The sequence below is a fragment of the Halichoerus grypus genome, chromosome 9, assembly GCF_964656455.1.
Source record: "Halichoerus grypus chromosome 9, mHalGry1.hap1.1, whole genome shotgun sequence".
Taxonomy (NCBI): Eukaryota; Metazoa; Chordata; class Mammalia; order Carnivora; family Phocidae; genus Halichoerus; species Halichoerus grypus.
This window is the reverse complement of record NC_135720.1, coordinates 26419798-26433344: the sequence shown is the minus strand read 5'-3', so window position 1 is coordinate 26433344 and position 13547 is coordinate 26419798. Positions and strand designations below refer to the sequence as shown.

Below are 13547 nucleotides of genomic sequence, written 5' to 3'. Positions count from 1 at the left end.
GCCCATATGTCATCTCATCTGCGAAGTCTCTCTTCTCCAAGTTACAATGTCTTCTAGCCTTCAGAATTGTTCTGTCCCCCGCAACTGCAATGGCATTTACTGCCGTAGCCCTCAAATGCAGTACGCCCAGTTTCTCCAGGAGATGAGCTTTCTCGATGTCCGAGATTGTGCTTGCTTCTTCTATCTATGACTCCACAGCCATTAGACTCTGAGTGAGTCATGCCTTGAACTGATGTGAAGCTTGAAAGGGAGACCGTCAAGGAGGGAGAAAGTAGAGACGCATTGGAATGATGAGGACTTTGAGCAGTAGGAATCCGGGGCAGTGATAAGTAGTAGACTACAGATCCCAACAGATTTATGCTTTTGAACGTGGGTAATCTGATTGATTTTTTTTTTTAACTTAAAATGTACCTAATTATTTATGTTAGAATGGCCACATGGGTTACATCAAATGGAGACTTGTTTAGCCTTTGTGAGAAGACAGCCCTGGATATGCACCAATGTACACTATTGTTTTAAGCCGTCATTTAGGGTACTCATTCCTCTAAATATCCTCGCGAGGTGGGATGGGAATTCTACAGATAAGGGGATAGAGGATGATGTCACACAGCAATTAGGCGCTGAATCACATGCCACGGTCATGTGACTGAAACAGTAGGGTTTTAGCTCTGACATCACAGCACCTGCTCTGTCATGATATGGTCCCAGGGCCGGGTCTGCCTGATGGAGAAACCCCAGTCACGGCCATGAGAAGCTCTTGGGAGAGGGCCAATCCAGAAGAGCACACCTGTGACCTTATGCTCCTCATCATTATCTGTCCACATCTGTCCCCCTCTGTTCCTGATGTGACCATGTTTTCCAGACTCTTATCACTTGTGCCCAGTTCTTACAGTAAATCAGCTTCACTTTCTCCTTTCTGGTACCATCTTTTTTTTATCCAAGGTTTCTATACCTATTTTATTTTACTTTTTAGGGATTTTATTTATTTATTTCAGAGAGAGTGGCACGCAAGTTGGGGGTGGGGTAGAGAGGGAGGGAGAAACAGATTCCCCACTGAGGGCAGAGCCCAACATGGGCTTGATCCCAGGACCCTGAGAATATGACCTGAGTCGAAGTCAGACGCTTAACCAACTGAGCCACCCAGGTGCCCCAAAGTTTCCATACATATTTTAAATTGAGGGGTTGCTTCTTGTAACAGTACCTATTTGATTGTTTTTTTTAATGATTGGGATTTTTCTTAGTCTTTGGAATGATTTTTCCCATTTCATGGAAGACTTTGTGCCTGTTTTCCCTATCTTCGTAGCTCATTGATGGAGGCCGGTCCAGCAAGCTGGATTGCGAAATGCTGCAGATCACTCAAGTTTCTGCTGTTCAGTGATGATGTAGTCAGTAAGCTTTAATGACTCTGTGAGGGATCTATTTTTAATGGAGTCGCCCTCAGGGTTTAGTTGCTCCTGTTTTCCTTGAGGTCAATGTGCTCAGAATATGAACCTGAACTTTCTGCCCTCTCATGATGCAATGGAAGTCAGATAAATTTCCTACACCCAATCTTTGTTTTAATCCAGTGAATTAATGCTTGCTAGGCATTGGGCACATCAACCATTTCTCAACTGCTTGTTTTCGGTAAGTCATTTCTGTCTACTGAATCATCCTTGCTGGACACTGTGCTCTTTATAGAGACCGTGTGAGTCATAGGGGCCCATGAGCACTGTCCTCACTATATTTAAAACCTGCTGTGTTTCCAACACAAGAAACTCTACCTCAGCTTAAGGAGCTAGCTTCCCCTTCATTATTTTTTGTTGTTCTTAGTTTTTGCAAATAGCTCAGTGAGTCTTTGGATATTGGTGGCCAGACATTAGGTGTGGAGAGTCTTTTGTCAAAGGTCTTTTGAACTCTATCAGAATTGTCTGAGTGCAGAGATCCTCAGCTTCCTTCAGACTGTTGCTGGGAGGCCTCATTCTGTATTCACTGGCTTCCCTGTGGCAGAGGGAGTCGATCCTCTGTTCCCCAGAGAACCTTGATTACCAACTACCACCAACTCAATGCCCTTCATGAAGACGTCCCCATTGGTATTGGTCCCACTGCCCCAGCCCTTTCTGCCCGAAAGCATCTCTTGCTCACAGAAAACTGGTTTGGTTTTTGGAAGCATCTTTCCAGATCCACTCTTGTGCACCTTATATGAACGTATGGAGTAATGGAAGGCAGAAAGCCGACCACCAGTCTTATAAGTAACATTAATAATTAACCAGTTTAGACAGATATTTGCCATTATTTTCATATTGTAAAGTATTGCCAGTTGTCAGTCTTTATTGTAAATACTTAAAAACCCAGGAGCCCAGATGGACAAGCCGTCTTCCATCTCTGCAGACCACCATCTCCACCAGTCTCTCATAACCTCCCACCCACCAGCCAGAAATCATGGTGGGGGAAAAAAATTCAAGAAAGGGTAGCTGTGTGAGGTAGCAAAAACTCAAAGTAAGAAAGCACCATATGAGAAAGCCTTGGGGGTCTTTCGGGTGTCTAATGAATGTTATAGTCTAACAGGAAGATTATAAATAAGTAAATAAGTTCATTGTTTATGAGACTGGCACATGCTCTGAAGTCATGAAACAAAGGGATGTGACAAGCCATTCAGAGAGGGTTGTTGTCAGAGGAGGCCATGTGCCTCTCTGAGAGGGTTACATTTAAGACCTAAAAGAAGCCAATCAATTGAGCCACATGAGGAACAAATGACCAAGTACAGGGGCATTAGAAGACATGGCCTCCCCCCAAGTCCAGTTAGGTCCTGGTGACACTGCTGTCTCTCCTCAACTTTCATCACTTCTTGTCCGCCAAGCCCCAACCCCCAAAGATAGTCATTAAACATGAGGACATAGGGCAGCTCTTTCCACAATCTCTCTGTGAGGCTGCTTGGCATGGGACAATCTTTATCTGGAGTTGACTCTTGGGTGTCAGGCACCTTAAGGATCAAAAGACTGAGGAACAGACCCACAATGAACTTATCTAAGCTCGTGACTAAAATTGGCCCAAATCCCCTTTTCCTTCTCTAATCACATGCATATTTGCTGTCCCTGAAGGAGCAGCTGTTCCTAGGGTGGCCTGGCCAGTAACTAAGATTGAGGGCTTAGGACAGATTCCTCGGCCCATCTGGCAATTGCACTTTTTGCTCTGCTGATTAGGTGCATATCCTGAATTAGGTACATTTGCGAGGCTTCAACGTTCTTTCATGAATTGGGCAGAACCAGATGAGAAGCATCCGCAGGCAACCCCCACTGACAGGCCAAGCTGCTGGTGGGACACAGGTGTTGGGTTTGAGATCAAGGAGCAGACACCAGCATTGTTCTATCTTGGACTAGCAGGGAGAAAAGTCACACGGCCAGAAGTCAAAGCACGGGACAGGGAGAGTGTCGCCTCTTATCTACAAAATTAGAAACAATTTTTAAAATGCCACAGGCTTTTGTTAGTCTGTTCTGTAATAGCTCTGCAAGTACAAAGTGAAATTTTTAGTGGTCGTTAAAGATCTTGCAAATGTCACCAACTCATTATCTAGTAGAATAAGGGTCACCTGAGACGAATAAATAAGTAAATGCTGGGCAGCATCTGGGGGGATGTTATAGGAGGGAAGGGGAAAGTGCCTATTAAAGACTTTCTAATCCCATGGGGATCTGGGAAGGGGACAGGAGCAGAAAGTACAATGACGCCTGGGTCTAGGAAGAGGATGGGACAGATCGCACGGTGGTTCAGGGCATGGAGTCAGATTACTTGGGTTCAAATCTCAGCTGTACAGCTTGTTACTTGTGTGGTCTTAGTGGCTTTTTAATCTTTCTGAGCATCAGTTTCTTTATCAGGGAAATAAGGACAATAATACCACATTTATTAGAAGTATCAACCTAGATAATTCACACACCATGTGTAACACTGAGCCTGTTATTACTGGATGGACCTCCTAGAGTTGCTGAGGAATGCTCTTTCTGGACCCAGTCTTGCAGTGGCCCTTCCCTGGAGGGAGAGGGTAGCTCCCTTAGTTATTACAGTATTAGCCTCTGTTTTATTGGGCAATGTGTGGCCGCTCATTAGAGAGCAGTGAGTAGCATGAGAAGAAACATTAGATAAAGCAAAGAGCAGGGTCGCCTGTGTGGCTCAGTCGGTTAAGCATCTGCCTTTGGCTCAGGTCATGATCTCAGGGTCCTGGGATCGAGCACCGCATCAGGCTCCCTGCTCAGCGGGGAGTGTGCTTCTCCCTTTCCCTCTGCCTGCCACTCCTCCTGCTTGTGCTTTCTCTTTCTCTTTCTCTCTCTGTCAAATGAATAAATAAAATCTTTAAAAAAATAAAGCAAAGAGCAAAGGAGTCATAAAAACAGGGCTACTCAAATGATATGTGAAACCGTATTTCTATTTATTTCTAAATTTTTAACCCTTTCTCCCTTCCTCCCTCACCTCCTGGTTGCTAAAGGTTTTACTCTGCATCACCTACACCCCGACATTTGACCTGAACGGGAGCGCTGTGCTGAAGATTGCAGAGGTGAGTGCCCAGTCCTCCCCAGCATGCACGTGCTCTGCTCCTTTCCTGCCTGCTCACAGCTGCCTCCCCACAGGCTGGGAGAAGTCCCAGGGGGAGCTGAGGCCCAGCAGTGAGGTGAGCCCTTCTCTGATCATTACCTTGGGGAGTTTCCACTAAGGAATTGATCTGTAGGAAGCAGGCTGTGGGCTCCGCCATCCTTGGTCATAATGCTCTGCATGCTTTGGTTTGCTTCATTTGAGGTTTTAAAATGGAAATAACAGTACTGGTTCTCCCAATGCTACTACACCTGGGTGCTGTGCCTCGTTTCGCTTTCTGAGTCTATTTTTATTAAGAATAATTGAAAAACATTTGATTTTAAAAAATGGTTTTTAAGAAACCAGGTATGAGAGTGAGAGAGACATTTACTGATGAAATTCCAGGCCTGTCTCCTAAAGCCCGATGAACACATTTTGTAACTATCATTGGAAAGCCTTCTCTTTCCCATCTGTGTTGCAGGCTAGGGAACTGTGCACCTTCCAGCACTCCCAAGAGTGTGTCCAACAGAATTCTTGGCTTCTCCAATGCCTGGCAGATGCCTCCGGCTTTTGGAAACATTAGCATTCCAAAGCTATACTTTAATACGCTTAGAATAATTTTCCTTCCACTTCTTGAAAAGAGTATCTTCAGAATTCATGTGTTTTGACAGGAGTACATGTGCAGACCTCGAAGAGGCAATGATATTCTAAATTCCGAAATTAGGAAGAAAAAGAAAGCTTAACCGTCAGCACTCATGGGTATTATTTTTTACAGTAATGATCATTTCTTGAGTATACCAGGTAGATACTTAGCATCTTGCACATATTTTCTTTTTTTTTCTTTTTCTCATTGTTGAGATATAATAGACAAACAAAAATTCTATATATTTTAAGTCTACAACTCGATATTTTGATATACATACACATTGTGAAATAACTACCACAATGAAACTAAAATATCCATCAACTCACATAGTTAACCTTATCATGAGTAGTATTTATATTGGCCTCTACATGTGCCTTCTATGGTATTGTGTGGCATTGAAGAGTGAAGATTAAGAGAAAATCATTTAGCTGACCTCTAACTACAATATAAATTCCCAAATGTGTATTTATATAGGTAGAAAGAACACTTTTCTTTAACCTATTTATATGTTTTACTCCATATAAGTAAAGAAGTAGGATAGCTATCAGTAATTTTTTTCAATTGATTTTTAAGGGACACCTATGTGTGTTCTTATTATTCGCAGGTTCCCTTTTTTGTTGTGTGTGTGGTGAGAACACTTAACCTGAAATCTACCTTAACACATTTCTAAGTGTACAGTGCAGTAACGTTACCCACAGGCACCATGTTGCTCAGCAGGTGTCTAGAACTTATTCATTTCGTGTAACTGAAACTTTAGACCCACTGAAGAGTGACTCCCTACTCCGCCCTCCCCTCAGCCCCTGGTGATTACCAGCCTACTCTCTGGATGCATTGGACTATTTTAGGTACCCCATGTCAGTTCGCTTTTAAAATGACAAATGTGGTTTCTGATTAGAGCAAGAAAACAGGTTGGCATCTACGTAGCCTGTTAGCCCTTTGCCATGTGAAGGGCAAGAAGGGAAGTGCAGCTGTTCCTGCCTAGCCAGCCCCACACCTCCACTGCTGATGGAGCTTGGGGGGTGGGCGGGCACAGGTTGTTTCAGGACCTTCAAGAGGGGAGGAGAGCTACCAGGAGTTCCCAAGCTGCTTTCCGGAGGAAGAGGACAAGGTTGCCTTTACCATCCTCCCAGGAACCAGTTTTTGAATGAGAATCTGATCAAGATGTCATTCCTGAGCAGTGGACACACTACCCTGACCTGCCCAAGTTCAGGCTGTTTACGGAGGGTAGCTAGAAACCAGAGTAGAGACTCAGCAGGCCTTTCCAGATAGAATAAAATATCAAAACACAGTGGTCTCTACCAAAACCTATAAAGGAAAAACAAAGCTTTTTTTTCGTTTTTTGGAGAAAAAAAAAAAATCTCAGCCCCAAAGCAATATAGAGTTTAGCGGCAAGAAGGGCTCGGAGCTCCGGAGCTCCGGGCTCTGGGGGAGCACTGTTTGGATGTAAATCCCAGCTCTACCACCTCCCACCCGCCTGCGGTGTTGCCGTGGCTACCTCCCTGGGCCTGCGTTTGTTCTCTGTGAAAGCAGTGTGAGCAGTGTGCTTGTGCCATTTGGACAAGGGAGATAGAATCCATGGAAGAAGCTGTTAGTGTAGACCCATCCTCACAGTAAGTTCATGCCACTGCCATTAGGAGCTGTAGGTTGATGATGATGTCCACATTGCGCTGGACAGTGCCGATCTGGCCAGAACCCTGAAAGGGTCACCATTATGTAATCTGGCACAGAATGAGCAGATCTATTTATATGAAAAGCATAGCAACAATTTATAACTATAAGCATATGGATCCGTAGTTACAAATACTAGATTATTAGATGAATCATATATAGATAATTTAAGAAAGAATAGTAGTAGAACCATCTGAAATCATTATTTACATTAGCTCCACAAGAGAGGAATAAACGTTTTTCTCACTGGGCCTAGTTCCTCAAATTTGCAAAACAGCTCAGAGCCTTTCAGTTCTCACCATAGAAATCACTTAAGAAGTGATTTTGCATCAACAAAAAGAATTAACTATGTAAGAAAGTTACACTGCCACAAAAAATAATAGCGTTCCGTAGACTTAAGCGCAGTAATTTTGCAGGTTCTCAAGTGCTTCTCTCCTGCTCATTTAGCCTTTGAAGGTCTACATCTCGGTTTTGAAAGCAGGACCTCTCAGCCTAAAACCACCACTTAGCTCCTGGGAGCCTTCTTAGTTGTATCTGAACTTTTCATAAAAATAAGTCTTTAACTTAATGAAAAAAGAATGTTCTGTTGTCACTTTGCTATAGCTTGGGAAACAATTTATAAAAACACCTTAAAATCAGCCATTTGAAACTCCTGTGGAAATATTGAGAAAGAATCCAGACATTCTCTTCTTTTTTACGCTGATGCACAGTGACTATTACTCAAGAACAGTGTTTACCCTGAAACCTGTTGATCAGGAAATGGGGATGTGTACTTAACTATGAAAAATGAGGCCATTTCCCCAAGGCACTGTTGAAACTATTAAAGGATCATTAAGCACTCAAAAGGTAAATAAAGCCTTCATTTGTATGTCTAACTTTAACTTGCTTAAGTAAACTGTAATAATGAAAGTTTTTCAGATCACAGTTTTTCATGATACAGGAGGAATAAGACATATCATCAAATTTGGAAGTGGGTAATTATGAAATATGCAATATGTGTTTTCTGTTCAATTTCATGAATAATCAGAAATAAAAACTCCCTATGGATACATAATCTTTCTCGATTGGTTGAAAGCTAGACAAGATTTCTCTTAGTATGATGCCCAAATTAGCAGACCTGCTGTTGAGTTTTCCAAGGGTAGTTACCTTAATATTGGAAAAAGCTGTGGGAGTAAAAATTGCCAAAGTCTTTGGGTAAAGGAAGAAGAGAAGCCATAGCCAGAAGCTCTGTGGAGTGAATTTGAAAATGGTTAATGTTCCATTGGAAAGATTCCGGGTGTATTCTCATGGCTGCTCAAGGCTCCTCTGTGGGATTTTTCGAAGTGAGAAAGCCTTGTTTATAAATATATATTTGCTGGTTTGATCTAATTGACTCATAGGAAACTTCGAGTCTTTGATCCTTGTCAAGTTCCAAGCAAAGTCTGTCTCAAAGACCATTCTTTTTCTTTAAGATTTTTAGTTTCAGGGTCCTCCCTCTTTCACTCCATCTATCCATCCATCCCTCAATTGCAAAACACTGGTTAATAATAGTAACCAGCTAATAATGGTAGTTACTAGCCTTTGAGTCCCTAGGGTATGTCAATAAGTTGTGTTTTTTGTACATTCTCCTCTCATCTTTACCCCAACCAAGACAGATAAAGAATCCCAAGAAAAATGAGGGTAATTTGCTTGTCCAAGTTTCTACTGTGAGACATTCAAATTCAGACTTTTTATATTTCAAATATGGACTGTTAACCACCATGGTATATTGCTTCCTCACTCCTATCAGTCTTAGAAAATGTTAGTAGGATCTTGCCATAATAATATTGGCAACCAGCTGAAATTCTTAGGAGTCTCATCCACCTTGGATCTTTACCATGGTGCTTAGTTAAAAAATGGCTGTATGGTGTTTTCACATGTGAAGCAGAAGTATTGATAAATTTTACTTTTTTGTGACCATAGATTCAAGTGACTGTCAGGCAGGTGCCACTTTCTTGGGTATCTTCATGTATTGATACTCAGTTTATCTTTTCTGAGCATTATGCTAGCATCAGACGATCTGATGTTTATGTGTTTATAGTTTTGTTTAGTGTCACTTGTTACCCCGGGGAGTTTAAAACCATTACGGCTGAAGACCTGCTACCAATTCAATGATTCTAGTTGTCACTAAAGTATTTTTTTTTTAATTGGGCTGACTTCTACCTCCTGAATGTTCAATGATACTTTTTTTTTAGTTTAATGTAGTAGCATTATTCCTGAGACATACAGCAAATAAAATATTCTACAGTTAAGGAGCAGATTAGTCTGCAGATAAAATCCCGAAAAAAAGTACACAGGTGACCCAGTCAGTTTTTCTTGGAAGCATCTTGTTTGTTATGTTCTCTCTAAAAATGGGAGGAGTAACCCCACCTCCTGGCAAGAAAACTGGTCAAGGGAGCCCAGCCCAGACTGTTATCTCAAATTGGCTGAGGCCACTGAAGTAAGGAAATCCCGTTCTAAGGAACGTCTCCACTTTCCCTTCTGGAAACCATTTCTTTTCTTCCTTCTGGGCCTGTTTCTTTACTGACTCTGATTTGACTCCTCTGAAGTGTCTGTTCTTCGGTTGTTTGCTGCTGGACAGGCTTTGAGCAAACGAGTCCTTTTGCAAAGACTTTCCACACTTCCCTGTAATGTCTGACTTACACAGCTCTTAAAAGAACTTATATGGAGTTAGAAGACACACAGAACAGTGCAGAGATCCTCTCTACTTCATTTTGAGGTAATTCATAGGGCAGAGGCTAGAGTTCAATAGACCTTCTGTAGACCAAGGTGCAGGAATTAAAGGGTTGAGGTGTCTTAAACCATTTTAATATGCCAGCTTAAGCCAAGAAGAATATGGAGGAGGAAGGGGGAAGTCACAATCAGAGGTGTCCATGTATGCTTGGGCACTTTAAAATTTTTCCAAAAGGAAAACCAGCAAATTTCCCCACCCAGCATTGTGGTCCAACTTACTTACACACATATTTCTTAGGAATAATAAAATAACTTCAGTTCACTCTGTGTGTGGGGGGGGGAGGGGTGTGCGCACACACCCATGTGCATCAGCATGAGGTGCCTTCTGTCACATACCCACCTGTTACAGCTGTTCACCTGGAAACGGCCTGGCCACCGAGTTGTCATCGTGATTCAATGTAGAGTTTAGACTTGTAGTAATAACGAAAATTGTCTATGGTTCTAATGTGAGCAGCAAGCTTTCATAATCTTCCCTATATAAAAAGACATTTCTTCTGCTTTCTTGTAGCTTAATCTTTGATCTTTCTATGTTTTATCACCAGAAATTATTTTTCATCTCCATAAAAATTTTCCCATTGAAAACATACTAGCTCTTCTGTTTATGGAACTTGTTACTCAGTATCATGCACGGTTTTAACAAAGATTTGCCAGGATCCCCGTTCAGATAGGAAAGAGAAGGCAAATGCACAGTTCAACAAAGTGAAGGTCATATGTATTTTGCAAAGCTAAACAGATTTCTCTTGTGGCGGCTACTTTAAAATTTGTTACCACTTTGGCCAATGTTGAATATCGACTACATCCTATTATGCTGCTTCATATGAAATAACAATGATTCTGCCCTGGGTTTAACCTCGTACTGTTATTTATCAGTCTTCTTCCTTGAAGATACTGCTTACTTTTGTTGCCTGTGTATGGCTTGCAGACTTGTGTTTTCTTGTTCTTTTTCCTTCTTCTTTCGGCATTTGTTTTGCCTTATTAACTCTGTGGTTTTGCCCTCAGCTGTGTGTCGCATGCCATAAAGCTGGACGTCCACAAATGCATGAAATGGTTAAAAGGTCCATTACGAAACTCCTCACTGCCCTGTGTCTTCGTGCGCTCCCTGGCCACCAGGGTCCTGTGGCTTTTCACAAGGTATTTGACTTGGCCCTTTGAGCCTCTGGCAGAGAAACAGGACTGGGGCTCTTAAGTGTCAACTCTGCACTACGAAAGCAAAGGGCACGGGGAGGTAGAAGTGCCACCAGAAATACTGGAAATTGATGAGCCTTCTCCCAGAAACTCAGCCTGCCTTTGGACTTGCTATTCTCTCAACTTCTCTGATTCAGTGCGCTCATTTTAGCACTACTCCAAGGTAGAGGCAGAAAAACATTTACAAAGTGAAAAAGCATTGGCTTTGAATATAGTGATCAGGTTTATCATGAAAACCCTCATTCTAGGACCCTTCCTGGTTTACCAGTTTATTGTGATTATAGAAAGTATGAGAACCTTTTTTTTCTTTTTAGAAGATGTCAAGATAGCTGATAGAGCATTTCTTTCTGTGGACTTAAAGATAGTGATATTATCAGGTACATGGTCATTTTTATATTTAAAAGGATACCCTTTTATCATAGTAAGTACTTTACACATCCAACTTTAGCAGGATGAGCTTCTTAGATTAACCCTTTTTTTTTTTTTTTAATTTATTTAAGTAGCCTCCACACCCAGCACAGAGCCCAATGCGGGGCTTGAACTCACAACCCTGAGATCAAGACCTGAGCTGAGATCAACAGTCGATGTTTAACCGACTGAGTCACCCAGGCGCCCCAGATCAATACCTTTTTTTTTTTTTTTTTAAAGCAGCGTAAACATGCAATGAGTCATTCCCAGTATTGTACCCCTGGGATTAGCAACTAGCCACTAGAAGTGGTAGTGACATTAAAACTCAAAGAAATGCATTTGGTATTTAGGAAGTTCTTGCCCGGTTACTGTACCGTATGCATTACATAAACTCCAGTTCCTCAGCTGTGCTTTCTTTCATGGGTCTAAAGTGACCGATAAAAGTTTTGAAGGGAGGTTGTAGAGCTGATATTGCTGTCCAAATTTAAAAGAATCATGCTTAGATTATGAGTTCAACTCTCGAAATAGCTACTCTCATCTTTAATGCTTCTGCAGCTTCAAGATCCCCCCTCAATTTATGTCAGAGCTCAGAGATCTTAAAGATCGACAGCTATAAAGATTTCTGGGGAGAATGCAGGCTTTAAAGAAAACTGTTAAATTTTGAGGCACGAGTAGTCCTGCTGTGCCTAATGACACTATTGAGAATTTGTTGCATCAAAGGGAAGCACCGCACTCATTTGGGTGTATTTCCCGGGTTTGTGCATCATTTCACGACGTGCCAAGTAAATGCCTTCAGGGATTAAGACACCTTTTTTCTACATATGTGTAGTTTGTGCCTTCACTTACATTATAATCCATGATCACTGGAGAAAATGAATTTAAAACTGACGTGCCCTTCAATGGTAATTTGAAAAATAAATTATTTTGGAAATTACTTCTCTTTTTTAGCTAAAAATGAATTAATCTAAGCCAACTTCCAATTAAATGTGTGAGTTTTAAATGCTCACTTGGACTATTAAGCATTCAATAGATAAATTTAACTGTTGGGAAATATTCACTTTTACATCATTATTTTACCAAAAAGGTTATGACAGTGAGGCCTGACAGAAAGTTCCAGCATAAGCAGTAGTGGCCACAAAGGTTAACACTTAGTATCTCTTCCATGTGACTTCTCATCCATCAAATTAAGTTTGTCATTGAGGTGAGAACACTTTGTTTTTGTTGTAGATAATCTCAGAGTTATTCCTAGAAAAATAATTTTGGTACATTAAATCTCTTTCTTTTTGTGGGTCTAAATATACTTAGTAAACAGGAAAGGATGACCTAACTGATGGACAGAAGATAGCAGGTATATTTAAAGTGCACATTTATTGTTATGCCCATCCCTATAGCTTCCAGAAGACTTAGAGGCAATAAAATCTGAAAAGTCATAACATTAAACATCATCATCATCCAATAAGGGATTTTTTTTTCCCAAATTGGGATTTCTTCATGCTTGCAGCCCTCAGGGGGTCTTCCCAGGTCCAAGCAGACATTCAGATTTGCAAGACCCAAATAGGCCACAATTGGCATTATTATTTGCTTCATAGATACATACCAGGGAAGAGAAGCAGGGCCCTGGCAGGCATTTCTCTCTCCCAGGAAGGAGTCCTTGCAGCAGTCCAGCGGCTAGTCTGTGGCTCTCAAATGTCAGCCTCGGAGCAAGAAGATGGGAGCCACCTTGGTGGGTGCAGTCATCTTGGCTTAGGAGCCCCCATGTTTCCACCATGGAGGAACCCGAATTCCATACCAACTCCAAGAGCAGAGCTGGCCGACATCCCTCAGAGGACGTGAGCAACGACAAGATTCACCCAGGGAACCCAAACCTGTGCCTTCTCACCAAGTTTTTAAAGTCCATCCACAGTTTTCCCAATTCAGATGCAGCTTAGTAATTGAGAGACACTTTCACCCTAAGCCATGCTGCTTAGTAACCCAGCCAATGGTCCACCTTTATCGGGTGTCCAGAAGAACACAGCTAGGGAGTTAATCCAAGATCAAACTTGTTTATAGTGCAGGGGAAAGGGATTCACTAGCCCTTTCCCCATACTTCATAACTCAGGAGTGAGTAAATTCTGTTCCTGGCTGGCCATGGAAGGAGCCTTTCCTGACTAATTTCCAACCATCTGAGTTTGCGCTCAGTAGGATTATTTGGCATATCTAAAAAATCACTAATTTGCATTCTCCTATGATGCTCAGAATAGTAAGTTCTGAGAGTGATAATCTTTAGGAAAATGTTACTTGCCTATAGGCTTAAAAACAAATTTTCAGGGATTTTAAATATTTATAGTGCTCATCGATAATTAGTCCTAAATCA

At 41.7% G+C, this 13547-nt stretch overlaps 1 protein-coding gene across 1 annotated transcript in view; it reads left to right on the top strand.

The window, feature by feature from the left end:
- Window positions 1-13547, top strand: part of ARFGEF3 (ARFGEF family member 3) — a 171886-nt gene that overhangs the window by 60705 nt on the left and 97634 nt on the right. Inside the window, exon 5 of the mRNA XM_036097868.2 lies at window positions 4454-4522. Coding sequence (XP_035953761.1) covers window positions 4454-4522 — 69 coding nt within the window. The remainder of the gene's footprint in view (window positions 1-4453; window positions 4523-13547) is intronic.